The sequence below is a fragment of the Vespa velutina genome, chromosome 5 (assembly GCF_912470025.1).
Source record: "Vespa velutina chromosome 5, iVesVel2.1, whole genome shotgun sequence".
NCBI classification, from domain to species: domain Eukaryota; kingdom Metazoa; phylum Arthropoda; class Insecta; order Hymenoptera; family Vespidae; genus Vespa; species Vespa velutina.
Genome location: NC_062192.1, coordinates 6,338,067 through 6,360,225, shown reverse-complemented (window position 1 = coordinate 6,360,225; position 22,159 = coordinate 6,338,067). Strand labels below are relative to the sequence as shown.

General features: G+C 31.9%; 2 protein-coding genes across 9 annotated transcripts in view; both read left to right on the top strand.

Annotated features, from left to right (window-relative positions):
- Positions 1 to 2,334: 2,334 nt before the first annotated feature.
- On the top strand, positions 2,335 to 9,384 carry LOC124949557 (mediator of RNA polymerase II transcription subunit 27-like). 4 transcript variants are annotated; one of them, XR_007101094.1, is made up of 6 exons: positions 2,335 to 4,272; positions 4,589 to 4,760; positions 4,851 to 4,946; positions 5,216 to 5,516; positions 5,655 to 8,310; positions 8,400 to 9,384. XR_007101094.1 is itself a non-coding variant. In XM_047494824.1 (4 exons), the coding sequence occupies exons 1-4, from the start codon at positions 4,600 to 4,602 to the stop codon at positions 5,820 to 5,822; spliced, it is 726 nt and encodes a 241-aa protein (XP_047350780.1). In that variant the 5' UTR covers positions 4,360 to 4,599; the 3' UTR covers positions 5,823 to 9,384. The 4 variants fall into 4 exon arrangements, 1 of the variants encoding a protein (XP_047350780.1); XR_007101095.1 differs by lacking the exon at positions 2,335 to 4,272 and having other exon boundaries at positions 4,360 to 4,760; positions 5,655 to 7,651; positions 7,764 to 8,310; XR_007101093.1 differs by lacking the exon at positions 2,335 to 4,272 and having other exon boundaries at positions 4,360 to 4,760.
- A 1,195-nt stretch (positions 9,385 to 10,579) lies between these two features.
- LOC124949354 (transcriptional activator Myb) overlaps positions 10,580 to 22,159 on the top strand; it is a 38,771-nt gene continuing 27,191 nt past the window's right edge. For 2 of the 5 annotated variants that reach the window (XM_047494298.1, XM_047494297.1), the window contains exon 1: positions 10,580 to 11,100. In XM_047494298.1, the coding sequence (XP_047350254.1) occupies positions 11,081 to 11,100 (20 nt within the window). In that variant the 5' untranslated portion in view covers positions 10,580 to 11,080. Of the gene's footprint in view, positions 11,101 to 21,029 lie in introns of those variants that run through there. The other 3 variants (XM_047494299.1, XM_047494300.1, XM_047494295.1) reach the window with 3 other exon arrangements.

Sequence of the window (22,159 nt, the reverse complement as noted above, 5' to 3'; positions counted from 1 at the left end):
AAAGAAATATAAATATACATATACATACATATATACATATATATATAGACATATATATATATATGTATATACATAAACATGTTTTCCAAGTCCAATCCAATTTTTTTGCACCGTTCCACCCACACGTCAATTTTCCATATATTCCTCGAGCCTGTTACATGCGAGTTAAAAAAAAAATGAAGAAACACAAAAAAAAAAAACAAAAAAAAAATCTTATCGTGTCTTGCAACGATTCATCATGATCTTGGAACGGCTTCTACTAATAATAAAACTGCGCATATGGTGGAAATCGTTTATACATGTACAAAAGGACAACTATTGCTTGCATCGATTGTTGTACGTCCAACGACCAGGAACGTCTCGTTTTATTGCATCGCATGCTGTTATCTCGCTTCAAGACGCAAGGACGTACATATGTGTCCTTTCTAAGACATAGACATGTATGTAATTAGCTTATAAAATAAACAGACTACAAATTTCTGCCAGCTAATTATTGAAATTTATAAAGATCAACATAGATGGGATTATATACATATGAAAGAACATAAATGATCGATCGATCATAATCATTTTTCATTAAATTTTAACTAACCAAGAACTAATCAGGAAGGCAAACGAAATTTCGTCGTTTCTTGTATCTAGCATCGTGGCAAGGATTGATTAATCGCATCCACGTTGTTCCTATTATGGAAATATTAGTTTGCAAAGGAAAAGATATGTTTAAAGGGAATATTCATTATATGTGTATAGGCTAGCATGGACAATAACACTGGACAACGTTCGAAAGCCCCTGAATGTTCGGCGACGTCGACAGGTCAGTGTGATTACCATCATCATCATCATTATCATCATCATCATCGTCATCATCATCAACATCATCATTTTCTTCTTTTTCTTCATCCCTCACTTTATATGTACGAATTACACTCAGATTCTAAGGTCTCCGAATTTTCATTTTCTGAACTACTTACATCAAAAAATTTAAACTACTATCTCTTTTAATCATAGCCGTTCTCTCTCTCTCTCTCTCTTTCCTTCCTTCTCTATATATGTAAACATTTTTCACAAGGTAAAAAGACGCCGTAAATCGCAAAATTGTTGTAAACAATTTTTCTCGAGCGAGAAATCTCTGATGTAAGAATGACAATGATTGGAAAATGAATTGCCGCGAAGAGTGTCGTTCGTTTTAGAAAAAAAAAAAAAAAAGAAAAAGAAATCAAAAATCGCTAGGTACAAGGGAATCTCAGGTGAGTTGAGAACATGAGGGATCAATGTTTTCACGGCAATGAAGTTGTTGCCGTGAAAAAAAAAAAGAAAAAAAAAAAAGAAAAATCATTAGCTGTTAGTCGCTATATTTTCAACAACAATAATTTTTTAACAAAACAGAACCCTTGAAGGATCGTTTGAACAAAACAGAACCCTTGAAGGATCGTTTAAAGCACCCATGTAATCATAAAGACAACTTTGTAAAAAAATGTCTACATATACACGAATTGAGAAATTTTACACCTTTCTGAGCTTTTTCAATGAGATTAATTTGAGAGACCTTAGAGAACTTAAATGCAAATTCATATATCCTTTTTTTTTTACACATACTTCTCTCTCTCTCTCTCTCTCTCTCTCTCTCTCTCTCTCTCTCTCTCTCTCCTTCATGGCAGCAAGACAATAGTAATTATTCTCTCCCTCTTTTTTTTTCTCTTTGTTGATTTTGTAGATACCAGAAAACCTTTGGTCCTGAACATGAGACCTATCTATCTGTCGGACGATTGTCGGACTTTCGGCAATCCTCTAAGCTATCTAGGAGGTCCAAGACTACAACCAAGGAATAGAAACTCTATAGAGTCCGTTCTGTCCTTGGACTGAATATTTCCGTCGTTTCTCTTTGAGAGAATTATAAAAAATACAAGAATTTCATATTCTAAATTATAGAAAAATTTTATTTCCTCTTTTTCTCCTCTTCTCTTATATTGAGTATTCGAGGCAAGAGCTCGTTTTGAGAAGATCTGAAAATGTTTAGGAAAAATATATTTTATTCTTCGTATTCACAAATAAAAATGAACAAAAAGAACAAAAAATAAATATCTATATATATAGAAGAAGAGGATTAAAAGAAGAAAATGCAAAAGTTCATGACGAAATTCCGTAGAATACGTATATACGAAATGTATTTGTGTATTATAACAAAATCGTCATCTTAACCCTAGTCAAGGTTTCCTTTCATTTTCTCTATATTATATATATATATAAAGGAAATATATATATATATATATATATATATATATATACACACACACACACACACACACACATATATATATATATATATATATATATATATATATATATATAAACATACACAATATTTCCTCTCCCCCACCCAATAAAATTCACATATCAGCTCGTTAAATCGAAATGGACGATTATAATACCGAGCAAAAAGTATGAAATCTAAGACAATGCGAATAATAAGGAGAAAAAAATAACAAAATATTGTTTGTGTGTATATCTATAAGGAAAGTGTGAGAAAAGATGAAACAACGTGTCATTTTCATTTCTTTCTTCTTATAGTTAAAAAAAGAAAAAAAAAATAGGATATTAACGAAATAAGATGTTCTTTCTCATTTCTCTGCAATCGTCGTAGTAAACTGTTTAAAAAGAGAAAAAAAAACAAAAAAAAAACAAAAAAAAATTGAAAAAAGAATAAAGAAAGAAGAAAAAAAAGAACAACATTATATAATAAATATAATTGATAATGTTAATTACTAGGAGTACAATAAAAAATTAATAATGTATAACAAATACAGTAATACAAGTGTATGGAGTATTTCTGCCATTTTCTTTTTGTGCCATGGGTTCTCCAAAAAAAAAAAAAAAAAAAAAAAAATGATCGTACCCTTCATATCCTAATACGAAATAGTATAATATTATTTCCTCTTTTATGCATTATGTCTTTATTAACCCTTTAAATGTATTTGACAATTATAATCGTCGTGCGAAAAAAATTATGAAAACTTTCGCTATTTATTCTTTCACTATTGAAATTTAAAAAAAAAAAAATTGAAAGCTAAAAAACAATATTCGTAAATTCAAGATATTTAAAAAAGCATTTAGAGACAACGAAATAAAAGAAAACAAAAAAAAAAAAAGAAAGAAAGAAATCCGTCAGATAATTAAACATTATTGTCGTAATCTTTCTTTTTTCTTATGGTTATTTGTTATCAGAATTTCTATTAATTTCTGTATTATAAATTTTATTAGATCTGACTTCTTTTATAAAATATGTAATAATTACGTTCTCAAATTTCAGAACTATATCTATTTTGATAAAAAAAAGTAATATTTTTAAGATATTTTTATTGGGAAATTTATATAATTTTTTTTATTAATACATATACTCACATCCACAAACAATTTTTTTTTATCTCAATAAAAGAACGTGTTATTATAATTTATAATAATTGCTTAAGTTAGAAATTTGTTAAAAAAAATATTATTTGTTATAATCTCAACGCGATAGTTCTTTCTCATACTTATAAAAATAAATGTTTTCGCTATATTGAAAGTACGTCATACTGTATGATTTCTAAAAGTAAAGATTTAAAAAAAAAAAAAAAAAAAAATCGTTCAATTAAAAAAGAATCTCCATTTTCTTTTCAAATTGTTCCGTCTAATTTTTAAATATCGAAGCCATTCTTTTAAAATTTTACCATAGTGACGATATATACGACGCTTCGATGATTGGATAGATAGTTTAAAAAAAAAAAAAAAAAAAAAAAAAGTATACTTTTCTATAATGGAAGCGTTCTGATATCGTATACACATCTATTTTCAATTGTCATCTATTAAAAACATATTATATGAACCACTCGTTTCACCATACTCGAAAAATAAAGTGCAATCTTATACATTACAATTCCAACTGACAAGAATACTATTCTAGGAATTTTCTATTATAATCATTCGCAACTTTTATATATACGTAACTATTTCATAAATAGAATACCAGCCAATCAGCGACAATCGCATTTCTTCAGAAACATAGGGATAAATCTTTCATAAATAAATCGTACGCTTTAATTTGATACCTTCGTACGAAATCTTATAATTTATTCGATATCGTTGGATGATTGAAATTATTAGGATTTAGACGGACCACTTCAATTAATGTATTTTGACGTTAAACTTTTCATTTTTAAAGACTCATGATACTTTACGTATTTGACACAGGCTAAAGCCAAATTATAATTACACGATGAAAATCCAATACTAAATGTAATCGATTAATAACTTTGTAAAGTATTAAATAGAATCTATTCCCTATATATATATATATATATATATATATATATATATATATATATATATATATATATATTCAAGTATTTTGAATGTTAAGCCAATACATTTCTCTTATATATTTTCTTTTGAATTGAACAATTTCATATAAAAAAAATTTGAAATATACAGTAAAATCGGTTTCATAGTTTTAGTTTAAAATTGAACTATTAAAGAGTGTAATAACGTAACCTCACTAATATTGAATATATTCTTTTACATATTAATTGTATATTTATTAATCTTTATTAAGAAAAAAAATAAATGATGGAACAATTGGAAGAAGCATTGCTAGCAATAATAGTATTACGTACTAGTGTTGATCAATTTTTCGGAGTTTTTCTAAATAATTTACATGAAGAAGATGAATATAAACATGTCGTACGTTTACAAGGATTAATGACAACAATTAATATAAATTTAAGGTATACGATTTAGTTTTATATTTTTTATTTCAAAGTAAAGATAATTACTCATATAATATATATATATATATATATATACAAATTTTGCAGAAATTTAGCTGAAAAAATAAAAATTTTGGATCCGCTATCATATCCATTAAATTTAGAAAGCATAACTGATCTCGATGAGGAGACTGCAGAGCAAAGGCAAGCACTTTATAATTTCCTTATTAATAATTATTAATAGATAAATAAAGTTCATAACAGTACTTAAAAATCATTATTTAAATACCATTACTTAAGTGAAATTTATTAAAAAGATATTATACAAATATCAATGGAACATATGATTACTAGTTTAAACTAATAATCATAATGTAAAATATATCTACAGATGTGTAAAGTCTTTTATAATAATAAAAAATGTTATGTTCATAATATGTATAACATAACAAAAATTTAAATCTTATTTAAAGGCAAGTCAATTCTATGATAACTACCTTAAATCAATTGTTTGACGATATGACAGTATCTATATCCAAATCGGTCACATCAATTGCAACATTTGATGTTATATTAGGACATGTCTTAAAGGCAGTAATAGTAATTAGAGGCATAGTGATCGAATGGGTTGTTATAAAAGGTTATGAAGAATCAATGGATTTGTGGACACAATCGAGGCATAAAGTCTTCAGAAAAGTAACAGAAAATGCACTTGCTGCTATGTTACACTTTTATTCTACAGAGTGTCCTGAATTAGCTGTACAATCATTTATGGTAATACGAATTATTTATAAAATAAAACAGAATGATCACAAATAAATATTACAAATAAAATAAAAATAATACAAAATCATCAAAATTACTCGTTACTTATGAGAATATGTAAAAATTTGATGCCTTTTTTTTTTCTAGATTTGGTTGCATAGTTTAATCAATTTGTTCATTGAACCATGCAAACATTGTGGTCTATATCTAAAACAAGTTTCACTTCCAACGTGGAGAGATTTTAATACTTACGAAGCATATCATGAAGAATGTAAATCTTGTGATATAACTGAAGATTTTATAAGTTCAAATTAAATCCATTACTTTTCATAGAATTTTTCTTTTGTAAAATAAGACATTATTACAATTGTTATCTTTCTTTATGTGACCAAATTATTATCTTCACCACGATTGTTAACACCTTCAGAAAGTGTACTTAGGGTTTATAGCTATTTACGTCTAATTAATTAATCACTAAAAAAGGATAAAGTACTTAGGTTAGAAAGATTTTATGATTACATATATATATTATTAGTTTTAGTGATTTTTCTTTTTTTCTTTGTAAACTTTTTAATTATCTCTATGTATTAATAAATAGATTTATAAAAACTTTGTAGTTATTACATTGATATATACTTGTCTGTTATCTAATCAACACTTTATACAGCTAACTCATTTTATATTTTGTGTAAAATATGATTAAAATATGGAAGGAGATTACTTGAGTGATTATTTTATTTGAAGTTTTACACTGCTGCATGCATTTGTGATAGGTTAATGTATTTCATCACGCACTTGTCACCGATATCTTTTTCTTTCAGAACATGATTTTTTACAAAATTGTTTTCTCACTTTAAATCAATAAAATTCGGATTTACATATTAGACAATATGAAAAATACTCGTGCGTCGACGGATAAGTACGCATATGACTCACTAGATGGTGCACATAGGCGAGAGAATGGTGATCTCTTTGCGACTGTTACGCCTCTTCTGGCAAAACACATAACTAACACACCTTAGCGCCACTAAATACACACATGAGAAACCAATCAAATAAAGAGAGAGAGAGAAAGAGAGAGAGAGAGAGAGAGAGAGAGAGAGAGAGAGACGCCGAAAATAAAGGAGACGATAAAGACTCCAGAAACAAAAAAGAGATCATTCATTTTTTCTTTGATTTTTCTTAAGATCATAGCTGTTGAAAGTGATAGTCTGATTAAACTACTGTGTACCTAACAAAGTTAAATAAATATATCGCAATTATCGTTTAATGTGTAAAGTTTCTTTTAGTTGGTTATCCAAGAAAAACTAACAATTGATGATCCCGATGTAGTGATCTTCGTGCATCAAGAGCTTCTCTACTAAAAGAAAAATGTATCGGCGTCAGCCATCCTGCCTTATTATGAAACACGAGATACAAAAAAAAAGAAATTAATAAATAATAAATATTTTAAATTACTATCAGCTTCATGTACAGAACACTTGAAAAAAAAAACAAACAAATACCGAACACCATATTAAAAGTCAACAATGTATACACAGACCTATTAAGATTCGACGCGAATCTAAATTAGATCTCCACGAATTAACGATAACGGCAAGTTAAACACATTGAGATATCAGTGATAAAGGAACTCATTCTGAACAAATGTATCAAAACAACAACGAATAAGAGACCATTAAACACTTCGACAGTATCATCCATCCTATCAGCGTCAATGACAGAAACAACAGCAAAAAAATACTTCTGGTATGCAGAACCTGCACAACTATAATCAACTACTAGCTCTTAACAATATACGACGTGACAATTATCACTCGATAAGTCAACCTAAATTCATGAGATTCACAAAAATTCGACCGTATCCCTAATTCAATTTGGTTGAATCTAAATTCACCATTTATGGAATCTTCGATGATAAAGTAAAATATCTGACAGTCATTAAGGCCTTGGACCACAACATGATGGAGCAATTTTCAAACATAATACGGCAGGAGCCCACTACAGATAAATATAAAACTCTCAAAAATGTGATAATCTCAGGACTTCCTGATTCCAGACACAACCAAATAAAAAAACATTTACGTAAGATAAGGCTTGCAAAGAGAACACCTTCTCAGCTTCTGTGATACATGCGCACATTGGTTAGTAGTTTCATTGATAATACCATATTGCAACAAATTTGATTTGAACAAATGCCAGCACATATCAAACAGCATCTGATTAAGATAAGTGAACTTCCGCTTGATATTATAGCCGTGTTTGCGGATCGTTTTTACCAACTGGTATCCAACAGTCGACAGAATGACCTGGTCATGAGAATCTTCGTACCCTATTCTGCATCGACTCCTTTGTGTACTGACCCAAAGATTATGGAAATTCAAAGATCTTTTTTTATGTATATGACAGAGATCATTGAGTTTAAATTAACCCAAAAAAACAAACAACAGTATCTATTAACAGCTCACATTACTTCAACAACAAAATCAACAACTGCAGTCCCAACAATCTCCGATGCACCATAACTGCAGCAGACTAAGATCATTGATATTTGCACGCATTGACATCTGTTGTTATCACCAAATGTTTGCCAACGAAACAAAACCCTGCATCTTATCTTGCAAATTCGCTTTAACAATCACACTGACAACAACAAATCAGAAAAATTAACATCATTGTTTTCACTAGAAACAGTGAATGACAATAACTTCATACTATTGGGTTGCCAACTAAGTGATTGTGAATTTTAAATAAGAAGGAAAATTCCAAATTTTGGCTTAAAAATATAATTTTATTCAATCAGGTATTGTCCGTTTTTGTTGATGACATCTTTTGCCATCTTTCAGACAGTGTCATAATTCCATGTTCATAAAACTTTCTGATTTTTTTTAGCCAAAAACTGAATTAAATGTGATTTTACATCACCAGCGTCATTAAAAATTTTACCATTTAAGAAGTTCTGCATGAAACGAAATAAATAAAAAGACGTTCAACTACACATTTACGACAACACAATCAAACAGAAATTCCTGATTAAATCTGGGTCGTAGTGTCATACTACCTGCCAAAAGGTTTTGTAAAAATCTAACCAGACCGATTGCTCATCAGAATAAAGCCAGGATCTTCATTTTAAAAGACTTTGACATCTGTCTTCATATATTCCTGTGCTGTGATTACGTGAAAGCTCCACTAGAAGCACTGTATATTAGTCCATATAAGATTATAGACTGAATAAGTGACTGGATATTTAAAATTAACATCAATGGAGAAGAGAAAAATATTTCAATAGACAGATTGAAACCTGCATACATCAGCAAGATAGACGATGATCAAGCGGACTCCACCAGATCAACAAACCCAACCCCCTCATCACTGGAATTCCATTACGGATAAATTTAAACTAACTTACACACGTAAAGTCAATTTCAAACTTCTCACAGAAACTCATTCAGGGAGGAGTGGTTGTGCCGACCTCGTTGCGACTGTTACGCCTCCTCTGACAAGAGGATAATTAACACGCTATAATTAATACGCTTTGGCGTCACCAAACACACACGTTGGAAAGCTACCAAAAAAAGGAGAGACAACAAGAAGGATGTTGGAAACAAAAAAAGTCTCTTAAAATCATCCATCTTGATCATCGTCAAAATTAATTATCGGATTAAACTATTGATTAAACTACTGATACCTGATAAAGTTAAATAAATATATCTTAATCATTATTTGATTCGCAAAGTTTCTATTTACATAATGGATTATCCACGAATAATCCACAAGAGATTTGTACATAATATCGAATTTAAGATTGTTCAACATTTCTGATTTTATAATAATTTATTAATAAAATATAATAAAAAGAAGAATATTCTACATTATATATATGACAATGATGATATATAATAATAAAAAAGAGAAAGAATATATTATAGTTATATGACAAGCATAAATACGACAAAAAAGATTTTCTATTCTATTTTCTAAGAAATTATCTTTGAATTTAATTATATCTCATCTATTTTTCTCTTGAAATATTATTGACAGTATAAAGTTTTAGTATTTTAATGTTTAATCAAAATTAGATTAAAGGGATTTTGAAAATTATCGAAAGTATTAATTTATAAGTTTTCATGTTAAAAAATTAAAAATTTCGATCTTTACGAATCGGAATGCAAAAGAAAACTAACGTGATAATTGTCAAAGTTAATAAAAATATTGGATATATTTATATTATACAAGGCCAACAATCTACCCCGAAATCAAAAACTTTTAAGTATTGGAATTTTAAATTAAAATTATTTTAAATTTCTGTCGTGTTATCGTCATTTTAATATTTAAACGAATGTACTATTGTTTAAATATTAATTTATTTTATTGCGCGTACATTAAAAACTGTTTAAATAATTATAAAATTATCGAGAGTATTAATATTCTAATTTGAAACGTTTGAAAAAAAATATCTTTGATGTTTCCTTGTTATAAAATGAATGAAACAATTCCGAGTTTAAAATTTAAGTTTAAGAGATGATAAATTAAAATTATTTTTAATTTTTATTAAAATGCATATTCCAAGTTATATAATATTACAACGAATTTATTATTATTTATGAATTAATTTATAGTACTTTCTATATATCAAATTGCACGTAGACAAAGATTCATCAAAATATTAAAAAAAGTTATCTCGGACATTTAAACGATTATCATGAATATGAGAATTTTATTGATTATTTAATTTTATTATATTGTTCGTGATAATCGATCAAAAGTTATGCTTCGATTGAAATTATTTTGTTTAAATCATTATAAAATTAAAATTGACGAAAAACTGACGTAATTCTTCATAATTTGAAGAAAGAAAAAAGCTGTACTTCAGCAAATCTATTCGCATATACATGATATATATCATTTGATTTATTGACTGTCGGTAATAACATTAATACCGAAAATATTCTGAAGATGTCAGGACGATATATGGAACTGAATACCACCATGATTGTTACGGAGTTGCAAGTGTTACCACACACAGGTAGTTAAATTATAGCGCGAATCCGCGGGAGATCGTTCGATTGTGCGAATAGTGGTGTGTCTTTCATCGAGTGCCCTTCAAGTGTACACACGGCGAAATATATAGAATATTATTCCTCATGTATATATATATATATATAGAAAGAGAGTGAGTGAAAGAGAAAAAGGAAGTAAAAGATATTTGAAGTAAGACCGTGTCGCGTCGTGTACGCTTTCGACCGGTTCCGGTAAGCGAGAACGTTTTTTTAAAAATCGATAAATAAAAAAAAAAAAAAAAAAAATAAAAACAAAAAGTACATCGACTTTTCAAGCACTCGTATTCGATCATCGCGATTAAAAAAGAAAAAAGAAAAGAAAAGAAATAGGACAAAAAGAAAAAAAGAAAGAAAAAGAAATAAATCTTATTCTTCGGTCAAGGGTGAATATCGGCCATATTGCAAAGATTATAAAGTGCTTTTGCATATTTTACATTGATATTACTTTGCGGTGTCAATTAATGATCAAGAAATACGTCGTAAAACGAGAACAATGAAGAATTGAGGACGATAATGTGGATCGCCGCGAATAAGTGAGTATCTCCTATTATAATATATATAATATTTATCATTTTTCTTGTCTTTTGGCCTCTAACTTGATCTCTCTCTCTCTCTCTCTCTCTCTCTCTCTCTCTCTCTTTCCACTTTTATTGTTCTTTTTTTCTTTCTTTCCTTCTTTCTTTCTTCCTTTCTTTCTCATTAGTCGATATATACATGTAAACATTCGTTGACGTGCTCGAGGTCGTGCTCCATGCTAAATAGTCTTCCGGTTATCGATCTTTCGATCGAAGGATTTCGTATTGTCTTTTCCTTTCCAAAGGTCAATTCGAGATGTAATGTTTCTTGTTTATTTTTTTATTTAATATACGTCGAAACATTTATTTATTCTCTCTCCCTCTCTCTCTCTCTCTCTCTCTCTCTTTCTCTCTTTCTCTCTCTCTCTCTCTTTCTTCATATGAAAAATAAAAACATATGTTACGACTATTATCGAAAAATATTTTCAGATTATATATATTAAACGTAGTTAAAAAAAAAATAACCTCATAAAGATAATGTTTCAATATTTAATATATTTCTTATAAAATATTAATTATTTATTATAATATATTAACGTGACAATGTCATTAAATTTATTCTCGGTCCTATTCTCGTTCGTTGCTGACGTTATATCGTTTTTCTTTCTTTCTTTTTTTTTTCTTTTTTTTTTAATTTTTTTTTTTTTCTTTTTTTTTCTATCTTTTTTCAAGTTTTACGTCACAATAATAATCGCATCTCCTTTTAATATCGCGTTAGAAAGGGTGTTGCAACGAAAGGTTAGATGTTACTGTGATTTGACGTTCGATCGATAAAGTGAAAATAGTAATTGATAAAAAAAAGTCCGTCGATTCGGGAAGTAGAAAGGATTGGAAAAAGGGGAATAGTATCGGATATAGAGAGGGGTGATATCTCTAGTGATCTAAATATCACCGTGGAAATTTGCTAGTAAATTTCGATGGTCTCATACAAAATTGAAATATCGATTTGTGCGGCATTGTTAGAAGGAGGGGAGATACAGCAGGTGGTAAAACACGTGGCATGCGTAGAAAAGTTGCACCAGTCTTTTCTCCCGGCATACATGCATATCTCATTTCGTGCTTCCTTTCTTCCCGCCTCCCGCTCCTCACCCTATTCTTCTCCTCCTCCTCCTCCTCCTTTCCTTTCTTCATCCCTTCTTTCTCACGTCTGTCCCTCTCTCTCTCTCTCTCTCTCCTTCTTTCGTCCATTCCTCCCCTTTTAATCTTCTCCTTTAACTCCCCTTTTAATAAAAATGACGAAACAAAATCGAGTAACTTATTCGCTGTTAAATATGTATGTACTTGTATGTATATATATATATATATATATATATGATATCAGACACACCTACATACATATATATCGAATCGATAAATTCAACAATAACGCGCTACTCGAAGGTCACGTGATTAACCATTTGCGGTGGAAAGACGTGCCACGCACGTCGAGATGCTACTGTTACCGAAACGCCAGCGACGTGTTACACACGTCGTCAGGCGATTGTTGCAGAAAGAAAAATGACGTGCGTGGCACGTCAACCGTGAATTTCTTTGCACCGCAGGTGGTTAACGGGAAAAATATATATATATATATATATATATATATATATATATAAAGAAAAAAATAAAATGAAAATAAAAATAAAAAAGAAAAAAAAATTACAGCGCACATTTGCACGTCGTAGGTGGTACACAACGGTGTTTGTTCGAAATCGAGAATAATCGTCGTTTTTATATTGCCGTACTAGGATAACATGAGACACGTATAAAATTACTCAGGGGTAAAGGGATACCGTACGATTAAATTAATATCCTAACCTACCCGTCGGTCCTTCTCCTTTATTACTCGTCACTTTCATCCGCTAACCGGCGATTTAATAACATGATGGGTTTAAATTTCCGCGCCCTCGTGTCCCTTAGCATATCGTCAGGGTCGGAACGAAAGATCGAGGATCGAAAGATCGATGGACGAATCAAAGGATCACTGGGAATAATCGTGGAATCGAGAAATCTTTTGTTACGGTTTTTTTTTTTTTTTTTTTTTTTTTTTTTTTTACTTGAACTTCATTCAATTCATTTATCTTATTTTATTGCTTCTTCGTTTAAATATAAATCGATAGCAATGACAAAAAGAAAAAGAAAATGAAAAAAGGAAAAAGTATGTTCTGATAATATCTCGTACGATATAGTTTAATAACAAATGAAAAAAATCTTTAATGTTTAACTTGAACAAAAATCTAGGAAAGATAAAAGAAACAAAAGGAAAGTAATATCAATTCATTATATTCTTGATGATCGGAATATCGATCATCGTTTCCGTTATCGAGATTTTTTATTCGATATCATCTTTCTCATTCTCCTGTATCCAATAACTAAGAAAAGTTTAAAGTGTCATACTCGTTAATATGTGTTCGTTCCCAAAAAAGACTCGGGTTTCCCATCTGAAAGAAGAAGAAAAAGAAAAAGTAAAGAGAGTAAGAGGAAAGGGTAAATATTCAAAGAGAAATAATATAATAAAAATGTGACAAAAGGCATAAAAAACAAAAAGAGAGAGAGAGAGAGAGAGAGAGGAAGAGGGAATCTTCCTTATCGATGATTTAGCGTTTTATCAAGCTTCCAATTTCGTAGTCGATATCAGTATAACAAGAATCGAAAGAACATTTCCCTCGAGATCGAATTAGAGGCGTAACATGCGTTATATTTATATATACACATATACATATATGTGTGCATATATATATATATATTGTGTAATTTTAATATATTGTCAAGTGTCTTTTAGAAATCTATAATTACATTATATGTAGGTCAAATTTTTGGTATGGAAATGTTAAAATTTAATCGAACATACCTTACAAACAAATCATTAATTGTAGATGAATCGTTTTTTTTAAATGTATTTACGTATATAAATCCTTTCAAATCAAAATATAAATTTACCCAAAAACTTGATTTCTTCGTTAGAAGTAATCGGGATAGATATACGTCACGATTTTAATTTTATGCGAGTCATCCGTTATATACATATGCATATAGATATAGACACATACATAGTAACGTAGATACATAAATACATATATACATATTTACATACATATAAACATACATACGTACATACATACATACGTACGTACATATACATATATATATATATATATATATATATATTCGGGATCATCGCGAAGAGGAAACGAGCAAGAATCTCATTCTCAATCCTTAGACGAAATATCGAGTAGGAGGTATCTAACGCTCTTCCACTTATCAATATTAAGTTGCCCGGTGGGAGATAGAAGTGTGACGTCAGCCAGTGATCCCGCATGGCAACTGCCAGCGAAGAAGCTGAGACGCAAGGACAAACATACAACACACGCATGTACATACATGTACATACACATAAAATACACAGAGGAACACTCGCGCGAATACACGCGTGTACACGCACGGTACAACGCAATGCGCCTTTTTGCGTTATAAACACGTGGCACGCGTTCCAAAACTCGCGACAACATAACTAGCGATGCATTTTCTTTCTCTTTTCTTCTTATACAATATACGTACTTTTACTTTATTCCTTTTATTTATTGTCTCTCTCTCTCTCTCTCTTCTTCTCTCTCTCTCTCTATCATGTCGTTTCTATGTTTATCTTTCTTTCTTTCTCTCTCCCTCTGTCTGTCTCTATCGTGTCACTTCTATGTTTATCTTCTCTCTCTCTCTCTCTCTCTCTCTCTCTCTCTCTCTCTCTCTCTCTCTCTCTCTCTCTCTCTCTCTCTTTTTCGTATAGCTTTTCTAGCCTGATGGCTTGCATTAGGTCAGAAAAGCGCGCGAACAACGATTAACACGCATCATTGGGCCAGACGGAGAGATAGATAGAGATAGATAGATAGATAGGTAGGAAGAGAGAAAGAGAGAGATGAGATATCCCCAGGACAAGAGAGGCTCGCCCGTTCTTTCAAGCCAGCTGTCTACCGTTTGTCTCTTCCTCGACAGACACGCGGCAACTCGCATGCACTCATTTTTTCTCTTTCTCTCCTTCTTTTTATTTTATTTTATTTTTTTTTTATTTTTTTTTTTTTTATTTTTTTTTTTTTTCTTATCTTTTTAATCTCGAATCGGAAGTCGAATTACTATGCGAAAATGCATAGTACGACATAGTCGATATTTTTTTTTAATTATTTTGCTTTATTACCAATGTAGATAAATAGTATTTCACATTCATCGACCATTTCTCTCTCTCTCTCTCTTTCTCTTTCTCTTTCTCTCTATTAATCTATTTATCTCTCTCTCCCCTCCTATTCGTCGTGGTTTACATTCGGAAATAAAACTGCTGTCATTTTTGATATCATTAATACACACGTGTCTTTCTCTTTCTCTCTGTCATATACACACATACCGCACGTACACACACATACGCATGGACATGCACACACATAATTTTGTTGTCACATGGCTAAGAAAGAAATTACATCACGTTATTATTTATATTATTATATTCATCCTATCAGCGTGTAATACCTTATGTCAAAAGTTTCTTCCTTTAGCCTCATGACACTTCGTAACGCATTAATATAGCAATTAAAGAAGCAACATCTGCGCGTGTTACAACGACATGTTGCTGGTAAAACTAGTCGAATGATTTCTTGGCAAGACGTTCATTCGGATTTAAATAAGTTTTGAGATCTAGAAAATCGGGATATATACACGTCAAAAGATTTCTTTTTCTTTTTTTCTTTTAATATTTCATATACATCTCTCTCTTTTTCCCTCCCTTTCTCCTCCCCCTCTCTCTCTGTATGTTTGTGTGTGTATGTGTAAATCCTTATAGGAAAGGAAATAACAGTACGGTAATCACAGTACATATTTTCAATTTGATTTGCGATAGACTTGGGGTGATGGGGTGAAGATGGAGGAGGGTATGACGTCACGTTACGAACATATTCGAGTTCTCCTCCGTTGCAGGAGAAAATTGTCGGGTGTACGTTTGAAAGTGTGAATGATAAAAGATTGAAAAGATGGCGGCGGTCCATTCGGTTGGGATCGAAGGTATACGAACAAACGGTACGAGATTCCTGTCCTTAATGGATGGGAATCCAAGAGGCGGTTCTCCTCTTATGTACCGCCAAGAAAAACCTGTCTGTACCACGAAATGACCTGTATGCATCCCACGGCGCATCACTCGGTCGTGTCCATCGAGTACGGTCCTACGAGATATCAGTTTGATCCAACTCGGTGTGACTCGATATAAGAATATCGTCCCGCTCGATATCGATTTCTCAAAGAGAGATTACACATTTATTCACAGATCGTTATAGATTATCTAAAATATATCTACATATGTATGTGTATATATATATATATATATATATATATATATATATATATCAACTCATTCGGTTATGAATGAATTTGATTATCACTCGATATGATATATTTCATATCATTGTATATGATGCTATTGTTACATATTACAATGTTACGTAACACTGCATGTATTAATTACAATTATCAAATTGTTACAATATGAATACAATATGAATTAATTGAAATTATTTAAATCGATTAATGGCATCGAAATTGCTAATCATCAATTGGACATCGTTATTGGATATAACAGATAAATTTATAGTGAGAAAAGTTTTCTGTACTTGTTTTCGGCCTTATTTATGGATTATAAAAAGTTTTGATTTAAAAAAAAAAAAGAAAAAAAAAACGTTCAAAATATGTCGAATTTGAAAAAGAACAAAATCGTCGATTACGGTGTACTTTTGGCTTTTCCTGCTTTTTTTTTTCTTTTTCGTTTTTTCTTCTTTTTTTTCCAACGATTAATCATAAAACTGATAACGTGAATAATAACACGATTTTGTTTAAAGTAAATCGTTACCTCATAATCAGTCGTTAAGACTAAACAGTTTTTCTCATTGATAAATGGATTCGAGTATAACCAAGTCCCAAAAGAGCTCAGCCGAATCCGTTTCTCAGAAGGCAAGAACGAAATTGCGAGACCTTGCAACCCGCTCTGAAATCCCTTCCTCTTATTTCTTCTTCTTCTTCTTCTTCTTCTTCTTCGTCTTCTTCGTCTTCCGCGTCCTCTTTCCGTCTTCTTCGTTTCCTCACTCTATCTCTCTCTCTCTCTCTCTCTCTCCTTCTCTCTCTCTCTCTCTCTCTCTCTCTCTCTCTCTCTTTCTCTTTTCATTCCCATCCCTCTCCCCCTTTTTTCCTGTTCTCACTCTTTTTGGCTCTTTTTGGCATTTCTTTGCGTTTTCTCTTTTCCTTTTTTCTTTTTCTTTTTCTTTTTCATTTCCATTTTTTTTTTTTTTACGCAATTGCATGCACCTTCCAACGCGAGAAACGAACTACAGCTCGTTTCACAAATTTAACGACAAGAAAAGAAGACATTGAGATTGTCGAAGGTGCGCGCATTCTTTTTCTTCTTCTTCTTCTTCTTTCATTTTGTTTTTTCGGGTGTGGTCGATTAAAAAAAAGAGAAAAAAAAAAGAAAAAAAAAAAAGAAATTGCATCATCTAATGAGAAGAACGTATCGTATAATGCTGGGAACGTATCGAGACGATAAAGGCGTCCATTTCTTCCACCTGTGTGGATTACAATCGAGTCTGATAGAGCGGAAGTCACACCCTTTTCACATAAAGTAGTTCGTATACTCACATAATGTCTGGTCTTTAGGAGTGCCGTATATATATATGAGTGCGTGCATGCATGTATGCATGTATGTATATATGTATCTAAGTAGGTATATATGTGTATATATGTATGCACGTATATATGTATGTATACGTGTGTATAGACATATGGATGCACAATCTGCTTTATTGATTTTGATTTGAATGAAGCAGAGTCTCCTCGTATTTCTCTTGCTATGAAAATGTTGTAGTATCGATGTTAAAAGGTAATACTATTGTCAATTATTTAAATTAATAATTAGTAATATCGCGCGAATGCTGATATGAAAAAAATAAATAAATAAATAAAAATTAAAAAACAAGAAATTAAAAAGAGAAAAGAAAAAAAAAGAATTTGTCGAAATATCCGATAATTTTTACGAAAAAAAATATAAAAATACAAATATAACAATTGAATAACAATTACTTATCATTTGATAAGTAAAACGATTGTATAAACGCGCTTGTGGCTTTGCAATAATCATAGTTTGACGTTCGGAGTAAAAAATCCCATTTCAATCGAAATTAAAAATCTAAATACAACAATACATTTATTTATTTATTTATTTATTTACTTTTTGTTTTTTTCTAATGTCGTACGTACGTAAGTATATTATTTATTTCCTTTTTAAACCGTGAACGAGACCAGTGAAGCAAAAAGAACTGGATGTAACGTAATGCGATTATAAGAAACGCAATGCGTTATCAAAGTGAGTGAATGCGTTGATTCTTTCCGTTTCTTTTAATAATGAATATGCATTGCTACGTTTGAGTTGAAACGAGCCCGAGGACTTGGGACTTACTTTCGTATGAATTAATTGATCAACGTCGAGAGACGTTCGTACGTTCATCCATTCGTTCGTTCGTTCGTTTGTTCGTTTGTTCGTTCGTTCTTTTATATTCAATGGAATGCGTTTTATGTGCAATTTATTAATAATAATTCATCACAAATTAGATATAACGGTAGTAATAATACGACACATTAACACATTCTTATCTCTTTCTGATTACCGTAAGCGCTATCCTGGTAAACCGAGTAATGTATTTATATAAGATAATGCGATAGAGAGAAAGAGAGAGATAGGGAGAAAAAAGATGTTCCAAAACGCCAGACGGTTAAAAAGACGATTAAAATTTCGTTCGTACGAGATACATCAGAATAGGAAGATCTAAATTGTTTTTATACAAGCAAAGTAATCAATTAATTATGACATATGTACTTATGCGAAATAAGTATGATAAAGATTTTCTTCTTTCTAATCTATCGAGTGACGAATCGATTTCGGATAAAAAAATTTTGTTTCTCTTTTTTCTTTTTTTTTTTTCTTTTTCTTCTTTTTTTCTTTTAATGAAATCAATGGAGCTTTGTTGTCCTTTCAACGAACAAATCTATTAATTATTTTAGATTTAATGTCTAAAATTATATTTAATTCTAAAATTCTAAAATTATTTTAGAATTAAATATTTGAGCGCTTAGATTGTATACGTAGTGTCGACCGTCGATTAGCTTGACGAACGACCAAAAAACCATAAATGACGACAAAAAACTTTGCGATTTGGATTTGTCAGTATTGAATCAATATCGAAAATATATATCATTTATCGATATATTTATAACCATTAAATAGAACGAATATCGAAGAGAGATAGTTATAATAATATTAAAGTTATTTTCAGGAGAAGGAAAGTAATAAAAAAAGAAAAAATAAATAAATAAATAAATAAAAAGCAAAACAAAACAAAAACAAAAAAATATCGAATAGATCATCCATTCGTTACAAGAAAACTATACAAAGTGAGAACGTTCGAAGAATTTCATGATTTAGAAGAAGCTCGTGTAAAACTTCCATCGACGATGTCACTAGAATTTTGACATTATTCCAGTTGTCAGTCTGTCATGAAGTCGATTCGAAAGGAAATGCTTTAGAATTTTCTTTTTTAATAAAAAGAAAGAAAGCGAAAGAGAATTTCTTTCTCTCTTTATCTTAGAATTCTATTCGTCAGTTTAAAAATTACTTTTAAGGACACGGGGCCCCTTAATGGCTATATTCGTCAGTGTCCGTTGATCTCCAAGAAATTGCTGCCCTTTTGGTTGCTAACGTGGTTTGCGTTCGATTAAACGCATGTATCTCATTGATCGCCATCGACAAAAGTGTACGCACGCAAACCAAGGGGCTCTCTTCTATAGAGGATTCTCTCGTTGAATCTATTGGTAGTCGCGCGATCTCCTGTTCAACGCGCGTTACTACCAGTAAGTACGACGCGCGTGTAACCTTAAATAACCTCAACTACGACAAACATAACCTCACGAATTCTACGTTCCTCCACGTAATCCTTCGATCGCCGCGTCTCAACTTATTTCTATTGGGGGAAAACAAACGATCGGTATTCCTCGGCATCCCCCAGGTCGTCTCTTCTCTTCTTGGATCGCGGTACAACGCGGGAAAAGAGAGGCGCTTTAAATTCCACCGGATACGACTATCCTTCTCTGTCTCTCTCTCTCTCTCTCTCTCTCTCTCTCTTTTTCTCTCTCTATCTCTCTTTCTCTTTCTTAGAACCATCGACACAATTATATATATATATATATATATATATATATATATATATGATATGCATACATACATACATACTTACGTAAATATGTACGTATGTACTTACATAGGTACATACACACATAAATCGAATCCTTCGTTTAAACGTAGTAGAGTCAAGTAAGTCGAGTTCTCAACCATCCCTGTATCTGTTATTTCCTTGTCTTCTCTAAGCGAGAAGAAGAGGAAGATAGATACATAGACAGATAGATAGATAGAAAAGGATGAGATGGTAGACCGGTTGGTCGGTCAATGAAACAGAGTGAGAGAGAGAGAGAGAGAGAGAGAGAGAGAGAGAGAGAGAGAGAGAGAGAGAGAGAGAATAGGTGAAGGGCGCTCTCTCAACCGCATGACTCGCCGACGCTGCTCGACTATAGCTCAGCACGAGTCGGTCGTAGGGAAGCATTTGGCAAAGCTCGATGCTCTATACGTTCCAACCTTCCTCCCCTCCCTTGCCTCTCCCTACCAAGCTATCTACCTACCTACCTCCTCCTATCTCCTACCACTTCTACCATCGAGACTCTCTCGCCCCCTTAAGAGCCAGCTCTTCCCCCACTCTTCTTCTTTCCGCGATACCACCCGACGTTGGATCCTTGGCGCGTTCGGCCGCCGAACCGAAACTAGCCGATCGACTACATTCAGTTCGTAACCAAATGCCGACGCGGTAAGATCTATTAGCTCGAGGACGTTGTCTCCCTCTTTCCCTTTTTTTTCTCTTCTGTTTCTTCCCTTCCCTATATCTTATATCTCTATATTATATATCCATCTCTCTCTCTCTCTATGATTTAAAAAAAAAACACTGAGGATAACATATGTATGTACGTACGTATATATATATCTATCTATCTATCTATCTATCTATCTCTCTTTCTCTCTCTCTTTCTCTCTCTCTCTCTCTCTCTCTCTCTCACACACACATACACAACTACGAAACGAACGATGAACTGTGAAACTCGTAAAGTAATCAATTACCGGTAACACAACGAGGGAAAATAAAATAAAAACGGTGTACTCATTGATCGATCAATCGATATTCGAAAAAGTAAAAGTGTTAGAGAAAGAGAAAAAGAGAGATAGAGAGAGAGAGAGAGAGAGAGAGAGAGAAAGCTAAGTAGAAATAGAAAGAGAGAATATCCGCGAAATTGCAACGAAGGTACTAACTTATGTACTAGCGTGAAAGAAAAAAATAGAAACTATCATCATCATCATTGTCGTTGTCGTCGCAGTTGTGCCGGCGCGTCCATCTATCGATCTAAAGTGTCGAGAGTGGTATGTCGTCGTCGTAATCGTCATCGTCGATCGTAGTTGTGTCTGTGAGTTGACCAATTGCCCTCCGAGCGAAGAGCATATACTATCATGAAGGGTGGTGCTAAACGGTTATAACTCGTCGTCTAAAGGGGCAAGGAGACCACGGAGGAGGGTGTGTAGTGGGGGAGAAAGGAGAAAGATAGATAGAGAGACCTAGAAAGAAAGAGAGAGAGAGAGAGAGAGAGAGAGAGACGTGCAGTAGTCTGCTGCTTGCCGCTGCTGCTGCTGCTTGCTGTTACTGCTGCTGGTGTGCACGCGAATCGATAAAAAGAGAAGCCGAGGTGGGAGCTATTGGTTGTCATCGTTTCAAGCACGTTTTTATTACCACGCCGGAAGTTAACCTCTCTAACAGTGACAGAGCGAGCGTCTATCCTCGGCAGTCGCCATTTTTTTTTCTCTTGCATCGCTTAAGAGAGAGAGAGAGAGAGAGAAAGAGAGAGAGAGAGAGAGAGTGAGAGAGAGTGA

Coding starts and splice junctions, on each gene's coding strand:
- LOC124949557 (XM_047494824.1), top strand. CDS start 4,600: ATGATGGAACAATTGGAAGAAGCATTGCTAGCAATAATAGTATTACGT. Junction 4,761..4,850: donor ACAATTAATATAAATTTAAG/GTATACGATTTA, acceptor CAAATTTTGCAG/AAATTTAGCTGAAAAAATAA. Junction 4,947..5,215: donor GAGGAGACTGCAGAGCAAAG/GCAAGCACTTTA, acceptor TCTTATTTAAAG/GCAAGTCAATTCTATGATAA.